This window comes from Cyanistes caeruleus, chromosome 6 (genome assembly GCF_971803275.1).
Source record: "Cyanistes caeruleus chromosome 6, bCyaCae1.hap1.1, whole genome shotgun sequence".
Taxonomy (NCBI): Eukaryota; Metazoa; Chordata; class Aves; order Passeriformes; family Paridae; genus Cyanistes; species Cyanistes caeruleus.
Genome location: NC_141706.1, coordinates 12,391,084 through 12,404,693, shown reverse-complemented (window position 1 = coordinate 12,404,693; position 13,610 = coordinate 12,391,084). Strand labels below are relative to the sequence as shown.

Here is a 13,610-nt window from a genome sequence, read left to right as displayed (position 1 = left end):
TGTACTATCATCCCAGAGTCTGCAACAGCTGATAAATCAGTGACAGATTGGAAAATTATGTCCAGATAACAATTCTCCAAGCTCACTGTAAAGATCCAGTGCTATATTAATTTATTGACTGATTTGAATATTGTTTTGATGCAGAAAACATCTGGGTTTATTGGTAAATTCTCCATCCAGCTAAAGTTGAGGCTTGGCCAGGGCCTCAGCTTCAAACTGGAGGGATGCCCTTAGCTTACTTTTCTTAAACAAAATTCCTAACAATTAGAATTTAATCAATTATCTGTTATTTGGATCTTTTTCAGTTTAACTTTGAAAGTACTGAAAACTGTGTTGAATTAAATCTATAATATACTTATTTGAAAGAAGGAAAAGATTAAAGAATGAAAAAAACCTGCTCATGGTTAACTATGTAATCTCTCAATTCAATTTTAAGGAAATGCATTTTGCAGAAGTTGTAATTACATCAGTAATACTTGGCGATCACCTTATATATATATAATATTTCTTTATATAACTTTATATTATACAGTGCTACACTAGCAGTAGATTAATAGAGAAGATAACATTTTTAAAATTTCATGCATTGAGAATATTGAAGCAAAGCAAGAATACTTTAAATTTCTTGTGATGAATAACTATCATAATTTTTCATGTTATTTATAAAAGCAAAACCAGCAGATATTATCAAAAATGCAATATCTATATGTATTCTATTATGCAGTACCTATAAACTTTTTTATTTATTTTTGAAGATGCTTCATTCAATAAGGGTTTCTCTCTGAAGCTTAATTATGACTACAACAATTTGCAGATTAGCCAGCAATGCAACTTACAGTGCTTTTGATTTTTACATTGCCTAATTAAAATGTCCTTTTTTTTAAAGGTAGATAAATTATTACAAGATTTTTGCCTGTTATTGTCGACCATTTAATTTTCGCCTCAAATATGGTTTGTATTATTCTTTTTATTATTGTGAAAATTGTTTCTGAAGGACCTGTGGGGAAAAAATCCATTCTATTATTAACAATCAATTTTTCTTTGAGGTATCTCATTGAGATATGAGACCATAGTTGCATGTTTCTTTTTAGCACTGTAAGAAAGAATGGTTGTGGCACAGCACAACAATGCACCTATCTCTTCTGAAGACCTTCAATGACCTTCTTAAGGACCTCCTGAGCTTCAGGTGTGAAGGTTCCAGGAGATTCAATGTTGCCTTCTCCTATTAGTACGTCAAAGAGTGATGCACGTTCATCACTGATGGCTGTTCTCTGGTCTTTGAATAAGGACTTTTCAATGGTATCTTCGCAAGGGTTCTCATTCCTTGATGCTTTAGGATGGAAAATACATCTTTTGGATGACATATAAGGTCAAAGAATTCTTAGGGTTATCAGTTCTCGATTGCTTGGGAAGCTGTAGATGGTTCTGCAGATGGAGTTTGATTGGAGCTCCCCACAGATTGTGTTCCTTGAGGGATGTCGGATTGCTGAGTCACTGTCATTACTTGTGTACTTCTCTTCCCATTCCCTGGAAGGGGTAGGAGTTTTCAATCTGCATCTCTTTTTGAGTGACATTGGCTTGCATAATGTCTTCCTCCTCTGTATCTTAGGCAAAGACCTGGTGCTTTTGTGTTTCCTGAAGGCTCTGTGCTCTGAAGGCACATTTTTTTCTGTGTCCATGTTTCCCACATCTGAAACATGGCTTCTTGTTGCTTGATTTCTGCCTTTCAGCTATTTTGTGGAAAGCAGCCCAGGGATGCTGGACTTCGTGTTGACATGTCCCAAATCCACAGGTTCATGCCTGCTATTTGCTGAAACTGCTGCTCAGCTGCTTCTACAACATCTTGAAGCACTTCTGCAGGCAGGTCTACTATTTGAGTTTCTGGCTTATGATGCGGCACGTCTCTTGCCATTTGAGCCCCTGTGATGTCTGCACATGGTCCCCTGGCATATTTGTTGCTCAGTTCAAGGAGAGCTTTTCTCCATCTTGAACTCCACAGTATATATTGCAAATCTGTGAAAATTGTTGAGGCTATATATTTGCAGACATATGGCAACATTTCATGACTGCGGAAAAGACCTTTTAATAACTGTTTAAAATATGGAGAACCAAGTCCTTTTCTTTCCACAGCATCCAATAAATCCTTTAAAAGCAAATGATCCACAGGCTCCCATCTAGGAACATTATCTCTTCTTCGAAGCCTCACTGGCAGCACAGTAATGTCCTCAATTTTTCTGAAAGCATCACCTCCTTTCTTGAAACGTACCTGCATATCAGGTCCTCCCCCTTCTCTTTGAGGGAGAATTGATATAGATTGTAGCTTTGGTTGTTGAGGAGCTGTAGGTATGGTAGAAAAACCCACTGGTTGTGGATTTTGGCTGCACACAGCATCCATTAAGTCTTGAAGAAGTGGAGAAAATTGTAATCTTGTCAAAGAAGAGATGTGCTGTCCTAAGAACCAGTCCTTTGGAGCAGTCTTTTGAAAAGCTGAAATATCGTCTTGAAGCAGAAAATCTGGTATTTGAATCGATGACAGAGGAATCCCTTCACCAGCAGTGATAGATATTATGTTGTCATCTGATACATGCTGACTTACAAATGTAGAAGTTGAAGGCTGTGGTGATGAAGTTTGCCCACAAGGTGGCGCTGTTGCTCCACAAATCAGCTCTTTTGTCCGATTTTATAGTCACCTGTAATTAAGACTGGATATGAACCTGAGAAAAAAGTTCTAAAAGCCTATATTTAGGGAGAAACTCCTTTTTAGGAGATAAAACCCTTTTAAGGTGAATGCTGCTTGTGCCAGAAACTGGACTCTGAACAGGAATCGTAACTATTTTCCCCATTTCCAGGTTATTTTCACACACGGATTGCGTAACATCGACACGAATGAGAGAAGGTGCATGCGCGGCTTGACGGGGGGCAGTGCCAGCCTCCGCCTCGGTGGGCTGGGGCCTCCGTGTCATCGATAGTGTCATTGGTCCAGCAGCAGGGCGTGGCTTAGCGATTTTGGCCAGCCCCTTAGTTGCTTTTGCTGCGCGACGGGGAAGGCTTTTTGGCACTGCCCCGAACTCCCCCTTTTGGGTGGGGTTTGCAATGCTTCATGGTCCAGCTGTTCCACCGTATCCGCATTTTGTGGCTCCGCCTCTTGGGCAGCCTCTGGCCCTGCCTCTTGGGGAGCTTTTGGGTCTGCCTGCTGGGAAGACCTTTCTGTACTAGCCTTTTCTGACATCATCTGTAGGCGGTCAGTTTCATCAGAGGGCGGCGTCTGGGTCCTGCTGTCCCTCTCTCTGGCTCCTCTGACGTACTTGGGGAAGACAGGGAAAGGGGTTTTTCTGAGGGTGTGGTTTCAAAAACAGCGCAGGTTTTTTCTAACCTTTTCTCCCCCCCTCATAGGGGTTTGCATGGACCATAAAAATTGTAGAAATACTCGGTCCAGTTTATCATGCTTCCCCATGAGACCTCGTATTCTTAAATATTCTTGCAAACTGCTCACTTTGCTTTCTGTACTAATTGCGATACCCTCCGCCTTTTCAGTTTTCCCCCGCGCCCCTCCCTCCTCCGCCATGTCCTCTGAAGGTTTGGGGGCAGGGAATTCCGCGCCGCTGAGGGATTTTGGAGTTTTCCACGGTTTCGGAAAGGGCAGTTCGGTCTGGGTGGCTGGGTTTCCTCTCCTCCCGTCCCACCCTCCTGGGAAGGCAATTTTGGAAAATGATACCGATAGATTACATTAAAGAGACTATTACTTGTCTCTATCATATTTCCATGCCCCCATTTTCCCGGGTTATATAACTCTTTTAACCTCATATTTGCATTTGCCCATATACAGGGCTCAAACAATTGCTCCGCGCCTATGGTGGGGTAATTTTCTTTTATCCAGAGCAGTAGAAATTCCAGCTCTTTCCTCGGAATTTTATATAAGGACTGCTCTGTTATTTTTTCTAATTTCTGTAAAATTGCCTGTTCTTCCTTAGAGATATTCGATCCCATTTCTTAAGTTGGACAGAGCTTACCAGACCCGGTGGCTATCTCTGTGGATTACTGACCAGCAGAATCCGATGTTTCCAAGTCCTGGGCCCTTGGAACTCTGGAAGTTGATAGCAGATATATTTGTCCGGACATCTTTCTTTCAGGAACCAGCTGCTCTGGTCCAGGCAGGTGTTGATCGAGTCTTCTTTGAGCTCTTACTGACACACACACACACGGAGCACCACTTGATGCGGGATCTTGATCTTTCCAGGGCCGAGTTCTCTTGGAATCCTCCTCCACAGGGAGTTTCAATTATCTTAGTTCTGTGTCAGGAAAAATACTCTAAATGCTCGTTAGGCTTTTGTTTCTTGTGTTTGAAACTTTTTTAATCTGTTTTTTTTCTCTCTTTTGATACTTGCTTTATTTCTTCTCATACGTGGATTTCCCAGTCTCCTCTGAGCTGGGCTCCTTCAGAATATTCCCTCAAAGGGAGTTCTGCTTATCTCAGTTCTTCAGGTCAGGAAGAAAGCTCCAAAGCCTGTTAGGATCTTACTTCTTGTGTTTATTAGGATGTTACCACAAAACTTGGCAGTTTTCTCAGACTTTCTGCACAAGTTTAATTCACTGCAATCTGGCACATTTTGGCTCGGATAGCACAAAATGGCCCCAAACCATGTAGCTTTTTGTATCTTTATGCTTATCCAACTAACAATAGACACGTATATTATTTTTCTTAATGACCCAATGATCCATCACCTGTGTGTTACACTGTGACATTTTTTATCCAATCACCTACTATTACCTAAAATCTTCTAGAAGAACATGAAGAAGAAAGAAGAAGGAAAAGAGACAACACCCTAAATCCTCCATTTTGTCTTCTGCTCTCTAAACTAGCTTAAGCTCTACACTAACTTTTCCACCCAGTGACTTAAGAAAACTCTCTAATCTACACTCATACTTTTAGCTTTTCTATCTAGTTTTAACAGTTGTTTTCATGTAACACCATGAAAACATGCTGAGAAATTTCATGTTGTATGAAATTCAGTGTTCTCCTGGATCTCAGAGTCAGGAATCAGAGACAAGGGCACAAACTCTGTGTCTCAGAGTGCAACAGTGTTTATTAACATATTATCAACAGACTTGGCAGTCCTCCCCAGACTTTCTGCTCAAGTTCAACCCACCATCAACTGGCTCAAATTGGCTCAAATGGTGTAAAACGGCCTTGAAATACAAAGCTCTTTTATCTTTATACTCATTTTCACCCAATTAACAATAGACACATAAATTAATTTTTTTAGTGACCCAATGACCAAAACCCTGTGTGCTGCACTGCAGTTTCTCTATCAAATCACTTATTACTACCCAAAATCCTCTAGAAGAAGAAGATGAAGAAGAAAGAAGGACAAGAGACAACACCCTAAATCCTCCATCTTGTCTTCTGTTCTCTAAACTAGTTTAAACTCCATACGTTAGCTTTTTCACCCAGTGACTTAAGAAAACTCTCTAATTTACACACTCACACTCTTAGCTTTTCTGTTTAACAGTTGTTCTCATGGTGTTATATGAAATTCAGTGTTTTCTTGGATGTCAGAGCCAGGTATCAGAAATAAGGGCATGCACTCTGTGCCTCAGACTCCAATAAAAAAATAGTATAGACTCTAACCTGATAAATACTTCTAACTGCAAACAATAAACTCATGAGAAATAAATTAATATTAGATTAGCGGCAAGGTAAAGGAAAACCAATTGGAATATTCACCGAGTCCTCATGGAGGTAAGAGTGAACTTCATTTATTGCATAACTCAGTACATTCTTATATGTTTTTTTCAGGGTTCATGCAGCTTAAACAAAACTGCTGGCTAGTTCATCCTGCTTATCATCTTCTTCTTAATTTTCATTCTTTACAGAGACTTGAAGGGTACTGCCCCTGGGGCTGTAAGCTGGGTTGTACAAACAAGCTTTGAATAAAATATCGTGTCCTTGGTCTGCAAGGATATTCTCTACAGCAAGGTTAGTGCAAATCTCTGATGGACATAACCCCACCAAAATCAACCCCACAGAGCAGGTTACAGAAGGCAGGTGAACAAGGTTAGAATTTCACACTGTTCAAACCAAGAAAATGAGGATTTCTTTTTAGTAAAGGTTAATGCACATCTGGTTTGAAAAATGAACTCAAAAAATACAGTTCACACATGTGTAGAAAGCATTTTGCATTCAAAATACTCCAAACAACCAACATAAATTAGTCTGAGGAAAAAACAAAACAAAACAAAAAAAGCAGCAAAATTGATCTGAACATTTCTAACTTAAATTTATTTATTATTTTACCTTGTAGTCATTTGATGGGATTGCTTGGTCTTTTTAATTTACTAGTCAGAATTAAATAGCATACTGATCACTTCTCACATTTCCTGGATAAGAATACTCCGATGTTCAAGGACATGAAGATGCCCTTTTTTGCAATCTTTATCTTCAAAAGCATTTGCTCAGTATTTTTTCTATTATATCAGGGCATTCCAGGTACAAATGATGCTTACAAACATCCTAAAACAAGACACAGTTCAGTAAAAAAAAAAATTCTAAATTGGAAGAGTTTTCTCTGTCCAGAAGGTCACTCACAGTAGTGGCAAAGCAAGTAGAGGATGTTGCATTTATGAAAGATTACTTGTGTTTAATATATAGAAGAATTTCCCCAGGTTCCTACCTATTGAACACACAATGATGAAGGTGGGTAGGGTAGTGACTTGTAGAAAACAGTAGAATCCTATGCCATGGTGTTGACAGGGCACACAGAAACCCACGGAAGTGTTCTGCCCAGGTTCACAGGCATGAAAGCCCACAATGAATATTCAAGTCAGCCCACTCATTCCCTTGCCATACATCACACTGTCTAACAATAAAGCACATGTCTGTCTGGCTGTAATATATAATTGTGTAATTTTCCCCACCATACTAGACACAAGCTAACTCCATAAAAAATTATTCTAAAACAGCATTGATTGATTGGGTCCATGGACTAAACTCAGATAATGTACTCATAGACAGATCACAGAATCACAGAATGAACTAGGCTAGAAAAGACCTTTGAGATCATCAAGTCCAACTTATGACCTAACACCACCTCATCAACTAAACCATGGCCCTGAGTGCCATGTCCAGCCTTTTTTTAAACATGTCCAGGGACAGTGACTCCACCACCTTCCTGGGCAGCCCATTCCAGTGCCCAGTCACTCTTCAAGTGAAGAATTTTTATCTGATATCTAACCTAAACTTCCCCATGCACATCTGTGTCCTCTCATTCTGTCAGTTGTTGCCTGGGAGAAGAGACTAACCCCCACATGACTAAAACCTCCTTCCAGGGTGTTGTAGTGGTAAGGTCTCCCCTGAGCATCCTTTTCTCCAGGCTAAACAACTACAGTTCCCTCAGCCATTCTTTACAGGGCTTGTGTTCCAGACCCTTCACCAGCCTTGTTGCCCTTTTCTGGACATCCTTATTTCAACAGAAAAATCCCCTGTATCAAACAGATAACCCAAATTCAGCCTAAGACCACGTACTTAACTTGCTCCTAGTCTTCCCATAATCATGAATATTGAATTCACCTTCTTAATAAGGCCCAGGCTGTTGCTGGAGTATTTATTATGCAATGAAAAAATGAAAGGGAGTAACATTAGACATTGATCCAGGACTATGGCTATAAACAGCTGTCTGGCACAAGCTCCCGCTGGAGCTCTGCTGTCCCAAGCATGCTGTCAGCACAAGCTTCCTTCACAAGGCCATTTTGACCACTTACAAAGTGACAAAACCTTCCCTCCTCTTTTCAAGACTGACACTTCCTAGGGCTCAAAATTATTTCCTTTACTCTGGAATGTTTTCAGAGGTATTCCAGGGAACAACTTACTGGGAGATTGTTCTTATATGTTGGATCTTAGCTTTTTTAGAAAGAAAGAGCAACTTGGCAGAATCCAAGACAGCTATGCACATTCTGCTATTCTGACACAATTACATTGCAGATGGTATTATTCCACACAAGCTGAATATTCAACCCTTACTGATTCTGACTTTTTCAATAATAGACAACTTTCAGAAAATAATTGTTATCACCAGTTTAACATCTCAGATTTGATGACAAGAAAGAACTGGGAAGAATTGTGGACATCATTTTCTGAACCTGAGAGAGTTTCAAGCTCTCAGGGGCTGATCTGTTCCCAAGGGAAAGTATTTAGGGGATTTCTCTCAAAGACTGTTGTCAAAACAAGGGTTTACTTTCCCAGAAAAAATACACAGATCTTCTGAGTGTTTCTCTTGTCCCAGCAATGGGATGAGGGACATGTTCCTTCTACCAATCAGGATAACCTGTATCGAAACACCTTATAAAAAGGGTTGAAAAACTCTGAAATAAAGGCTTTTGCCTCCTGAGATAAACCTTTGGCTGATGTTCTGTGATTCAAACCCTCACTCTATCCTTCATGTCCTCTAGTGACTAGAATTTTTTTTAAAAAAAAACTCACTAGAGTAAAAATTATTCAATGGAGTCCCATGGCTACAGGCATGCTGAAGTCATTCCATACTCATCATGGCATATGAACATTGTATTCAACTGTAATCAGTCTTAATACAGTATAGAGCTATAATTATAAAGTGATTTTGATATCAGAAATGGCATCGCAGTACCTCACTTAAAATTGCCCTCCCTTAAAATAGGATGTTAAGACTTTTGTTTAGCAGAGAGACAGTAAGTCAGGCATCAAAGCAGGCTTTGGCAAGGAGAAAGTCAGTCACTTATCTCTCAAGACATGGCTAACAAAATAAGGATTAAATGCATGCTGAATTCTGCTCCGGAAGACTTTCCTAGAAGTTCTGAATTATGTCTTTTGTCTTAAAGGAAAGTAAGGAAAACAAAAGGGTAAAGCAGGATGATGATTGCAAGCATCATGTATCCCTTCACTAAGCATGGGTCAGGACTGAGACGTGTCAGATGGTACAGGATGTAGCTGTCATTCAGCTTCTTTTTTTTAACATTAAAAACACTTTCAATCCTTCAAGACTATTTTCTGCCACCAAGTCTCTGATGGGAATGTAAGAGAGGCAGCACTGACATTCAGCATCTGCTCTCAGAAGCAATGTTTCTCCTGTGACCCAACGCCATAATATAAAGTAATTCTTTTCTTTCCACAATTCGTCTAAGTTACTGCAAAAACAGAAACAACACTATCCTCTTTCTTGTTACGTGCACCAGGCATCATATGTATTTTTCAATCCCCTTAAGTTACATATTGTTTCCTGAAAAGGCCAAAGAGGCAGCCAATCCTAAACCTGTAAGTACATATGTAATTATCAAAAATATTTTAAGGCTAGTTAGCCAAGCACAAACAGCTGTGATACCAACAGTATATCTATTTTCACAAATTGACTGGGTTTGATAAACCAAAACATAGTCATAGACAGAAAATGAGTCATGTTATAAACGAGGCTCAACTTTTTGGTGTAATTAAAGCCTGGCCTGTTTATTAACACTGAGCTGCAGCTGAAGGAAAACACAGGCTAGTCCTGTGTGCTCCACGCTACAAACTGGGACAGCAACAACATATCCAAACAAATTCCTGAACAGAAAAAGCCTCTGCTAACAGGTAACACCCTGTTTTATACCCTCCCTTAGGCTTGGATTGGTCTGTTTTGGATCCCTTTCAGGATTGGCTGCTTTCTTGGGCTCTGATTGGTCCATAGCAGTGTTCATCCTGGTCCAATCATTTTCCCAGGGCATTGAATGATTGGTGGATGTTTCTTCCAATCATTACTCACAGTGCTGATGACATCATGTTCTTGAATGTTCTATTCCATGCCCTCATAAGCCCTCTTTTATCTCTTAGCAATCCGCCATTCTATCCACCTGAGCCCAATCCAGTATCAACCCCGAACACTCTAAAATACTTAACAGTCATCTTAACAACTTTACAACATAATTAAACATAGTTAACTTTTATCATAATATTAATTAACTCTCCAACAATAACAGCTTTAATTAACCTCCCAAGTTCAATGAAAAGATCACTTATAACAAGTCATAGTTCCTCTCTTAGGAATAAAAATATTAGTTTATTTATATTTAAATATACATATGCATCTCATATAATCTAACAAAAACTTCTAAGGACATTTTTGTTACATATTTGGACACCTGTTAAAGTGTGTGAGAGATTGCCAGATTACATTCCACTCATATTTAAGTGCTTAAATGACTTTGCCTGGAGCTGGTAGCTTTTCATGTAGCCAAACATAGTTCAAAGTCAAAGTGTAGTTCCTGGTCATGACCAGCCAAGGCCATGCACATTTTAAACACCCAAAAGGTAAGAATAATTTCTTCCCTTCCTATCTCTTTTACAGTTCTACTAAAACAAACCAAACAATTTTCACCTCATTTTTAAATTCAAATTTCGTAACTGACTCACCTGAAAGATAACGTATTATAATAGAATATAACTTATAATAGAATATCTTATGATGGAAATCCTTTTGAGAGGTTATATTAAAATATCTCAAAGATATAGTCACACTAAACTATCTCCTTGTATTGAATTAAAAATCCTTTATCTGCAATACCATTCTGGGGAAGGATTCAAAGAACTTCTGTAGTGTTAAGAATATGTTACAGTTGCTGTTTGTAAGCTGTGATAAACGGGCCCGGAGACCAGCTCCTTTTAAAAAGGCCTTCATTAACCAGGACAGCTCCGGGGTGGGGGCCCAAAGGGTCACGCACACCGCCACTGCTCCCACTGGACACCACAGAAGAGGAGGATCCATGCAGCTCTGTCACTAGGGCAGAGCTGGGCCTTTCTTCCTCACGGGAGTCCCCAGGAAGACTCATTCTCTAGGACTCATAGTCTAGGCTGTCATCCCAGTTGAGTCTCCTCGAGGTTATGTCGGCCTCTGGAAAGAAGTCAGGGGACTCCTCTGGGTCTTCCTTGTTAGTTGATGCTGGTTTTATTCCTTCCCTTTTGCGTGGCTCGTTGTTTTGGGGTTTTTTCCAGTCTGGGTGCATCCCATAAGTCTCTGGTCTCTCTCGTTTGCATAAAAGTCAGTATGTCATCTTCCTCCTCAGGACGGTACAGCAACTCGGGAAAAGGATACAATGTTGCCATGTGGGAGTCTCGGAGCAGTGGGGGCAGTGCCTGGCTGAACACAGAACAAGAAAGGCAGGGTACAGCAACTTGGGAGAGGGGGCAGGGCCTGGGTGAACAAGGAATAAAAAAATATGGGGTACAGCAGTTTGCGACAGGGGTACAAGGTAAGTAAACCTGGGACAGGGGTACAAGGTAAGTAAGGAGTTTACAAACAGCAACTGTAACATATTATTCTTAACATAAACCCCTGGGAGTGGAACATAAAACTGGCATCCCCCACTCCCCCACAGGTCAAGTGGTGATTGAGTGTACACACCAGATGCTCAAACAAGTCCTAGCCAGGCAAGGTAGCAAGGCAGTGTGGATGTCTCCACAACAGAAACTCTGTAAAGCTCTGTTTACCATTAAATTCCTAAACTGATCATTTAAAAACATGAATCCTCCTGTGACTCGGCATTTTAACAGTGGTGATCAGTTTAAATTGTCACAGCGTCCACCAGTTTTAATCAGGGACCCTAAAACTTGTCAAACCAAGGGCCCTATGAACTTGTCACCTGGGGGCGTGGTTACACGTGTGTCTCCACCCCTGCAGGCCCCCAATGGATTCCTCAGAAATGGGCAAAACCTTTTGTTCCAAAGGATCCAGCCCCAGGAAGAAGAGAAGAGAGGCCAGTGGCTGTTGCTTCCAAAAGAAGACGCTGCCGGAGAGAACAAGAAGAAACCTTTCTAGCCTCTGACCTGCATACTTTGGCTCTAAACATGTTTTAAAAAATGTCTGTTTCCTTTTTTTAGAAATAACCTACCTCTCACTCAAATCCATGATGAGCCTTAACCCTGCTGTCATCCTGCTCACACTGAGCAGCCTGACAGCAGCGTGGATCATCCCACAGACATGCCAGAACATCTGGGTGACCCTGGCACGAACACTCCAGCAAGAAAACATATGTCTATCTGTTGGGAAGGTAGAATTAGAAAGAAATTATAAATATGACTCTTTAGCCAGAAAGGCTAAGGAAGAAATACATATGAAAGCACGGTTTGAATAATTCAAAGAAACCGGTCTGGTATGCCAGAACACATTCTTTCCCCCAATAAAACTAACCTAAGACCCCTCTCCCCAGCCTTATAAGGAAAGGTCTGAAGGACCCCGAGATAACTAAAAATATGCAAAAGCAGCAATTTCTATAGGCCGCACACAAATGTTACTGTATTACTATACTTAGAAAGATTGGTTAGTGAAGGAATAGAATATTCAAATGTATAGATTATATAAGTAATTGTAAAAGAGAACTCTCTCTCTTGCTACGCTCTCTTAGCCTTCTTGCCTCACTCTTTCTACACTCTTGCTACTCTCTTGCTACGCTCTCTTAGCCCTCTTGCCTCACTCTTTCTACACTCTTGCTGCTCTCTTTTTCCTGCTCTTTCCTGCTCTTCTTTATCCTCTTTTTCCCGTCTCTCTCACTTCTGTTCTGTTACTGTCTTTCTTAGCTATCTTAAGTCTTGAGCTCATGTATTCATATTCTACCCCCTTTTGTATTGTTCTCTCCGAGCCTGCTTTGAGCTCTATCTGCTGGCTCATAGCAGGCTCTCTCTCCCACGCCCTGAAATAAACTACTAACATCTAACTTGACTATAGAGGTCTCAGCCGTGTCTCAGACTGTCCACACCCCGAAGCGTCTCTTACATCTATCTACTGCAGCAGTGAAAAATCCTATGTCCACCTGCCTGATAGGAATCCCATTGCAGCATGATGAATTTACACATAGCTTTAATACACTGACTCCTGGACCAGGTAATAAATTACACAACACTCAAACAGAAGCAGAGTTAAAAAACCCCGTCAAAGAGTGGCTGACACATTTTTCTAAGGCAACCCAGGAACCCCAGGAGTTAGAGCTACTGGCTTCCTCTCCAGCATTATACTGTGTACACTTTAGGGTCAGTCCTCCAATTAATAAAGAAACCTTCCACAATATAGTACAATATTGAGAAGAATTCACAGCAAAAAGGTGGTTCCGTGTCCTAAGCTACATCAAAGTACACTCCTCAACTCAGACACATCCCAAAAGCCTCCCTAAAGGATTGTTCCTCATTTGTGGGGATCGCGCATGGGCTGGAATTCCATCCCGTCTCCTCGGAGGGCTGTGTACCATAGGGCATCTATCACTGTTAGCACTGAATCAAACATTAATTGGCGAATGGACCCATAAAAATAATTTGACTAGGAAAATTTAGAAGAGAAGTGTTACAAATTTAGACGAGAATTGTGATTCGGAGATTTTTCATTGGTCCAAATCAAAAATAATTGCTGCATCCATTTTCCTTCCTTGGGTGGCTGCAGCCAAGGCCCTAGGTGAATTGGGACACCTAGAATGCTGGGTGGTAAAACAAGCAAATTTAACATCTAACGCCATAAGTGTCCTTCTAGAAAATGAGGAGGTTACCAGGCAGACAACACTCCAAAATCGTGCAGCAATAGACTTTCTCCTATTGCTCCATGGGCACGAGTCCCAGGAGTTCAAGG

General features: G+C 40.6%; 1 protein-coding gene and 1 long non-coding RNA gene across 2 annotated transcripts in view; both read right to left on the bottom strand.

Annotated features, from left to right (window-relative positions):
* Positions 1-951: 951 nt before the first annotated feature.
* Positions 952-4,173, bottom strand: LOC111930682 (uncharacterized). Its single transcript, XR_015288352.1, has 2 exons — positions 4,044-4,173; positions 952-3,304 (listed from the first exon to the last, which is right to left on the bottom strand). It is a non-coding gene; the product is annotated as an uncharacterized LOC111930682 (long non-coding RNA).
* Positions 4,174-5,732: 1,559 nt separating this feature from the next.
* The window catches only part of LOC147652450 (uncharacterized), a 29,064-nt gene continuing 21,186 nt past the window's right edge, over positions 5,733-13,610 (bottom strand). The window contains exons 3-4 of the mRNA XM_086894153.1: positions 11,890-12,037; positions 5,733-11,784 (exon numbers count right to left, since the gene is read on the bottom strand). Coding sequence (XP_086750279.1) covers positions 11,637-11,784; positions 11,890-12,037 — 296 coding nt within the window. The 3' untranslated portion in view covers positions 5,733-11,636. The remainder of the gene's footprint in view (positions 11,785-11,889; positions 12,038-13,610) is intronic.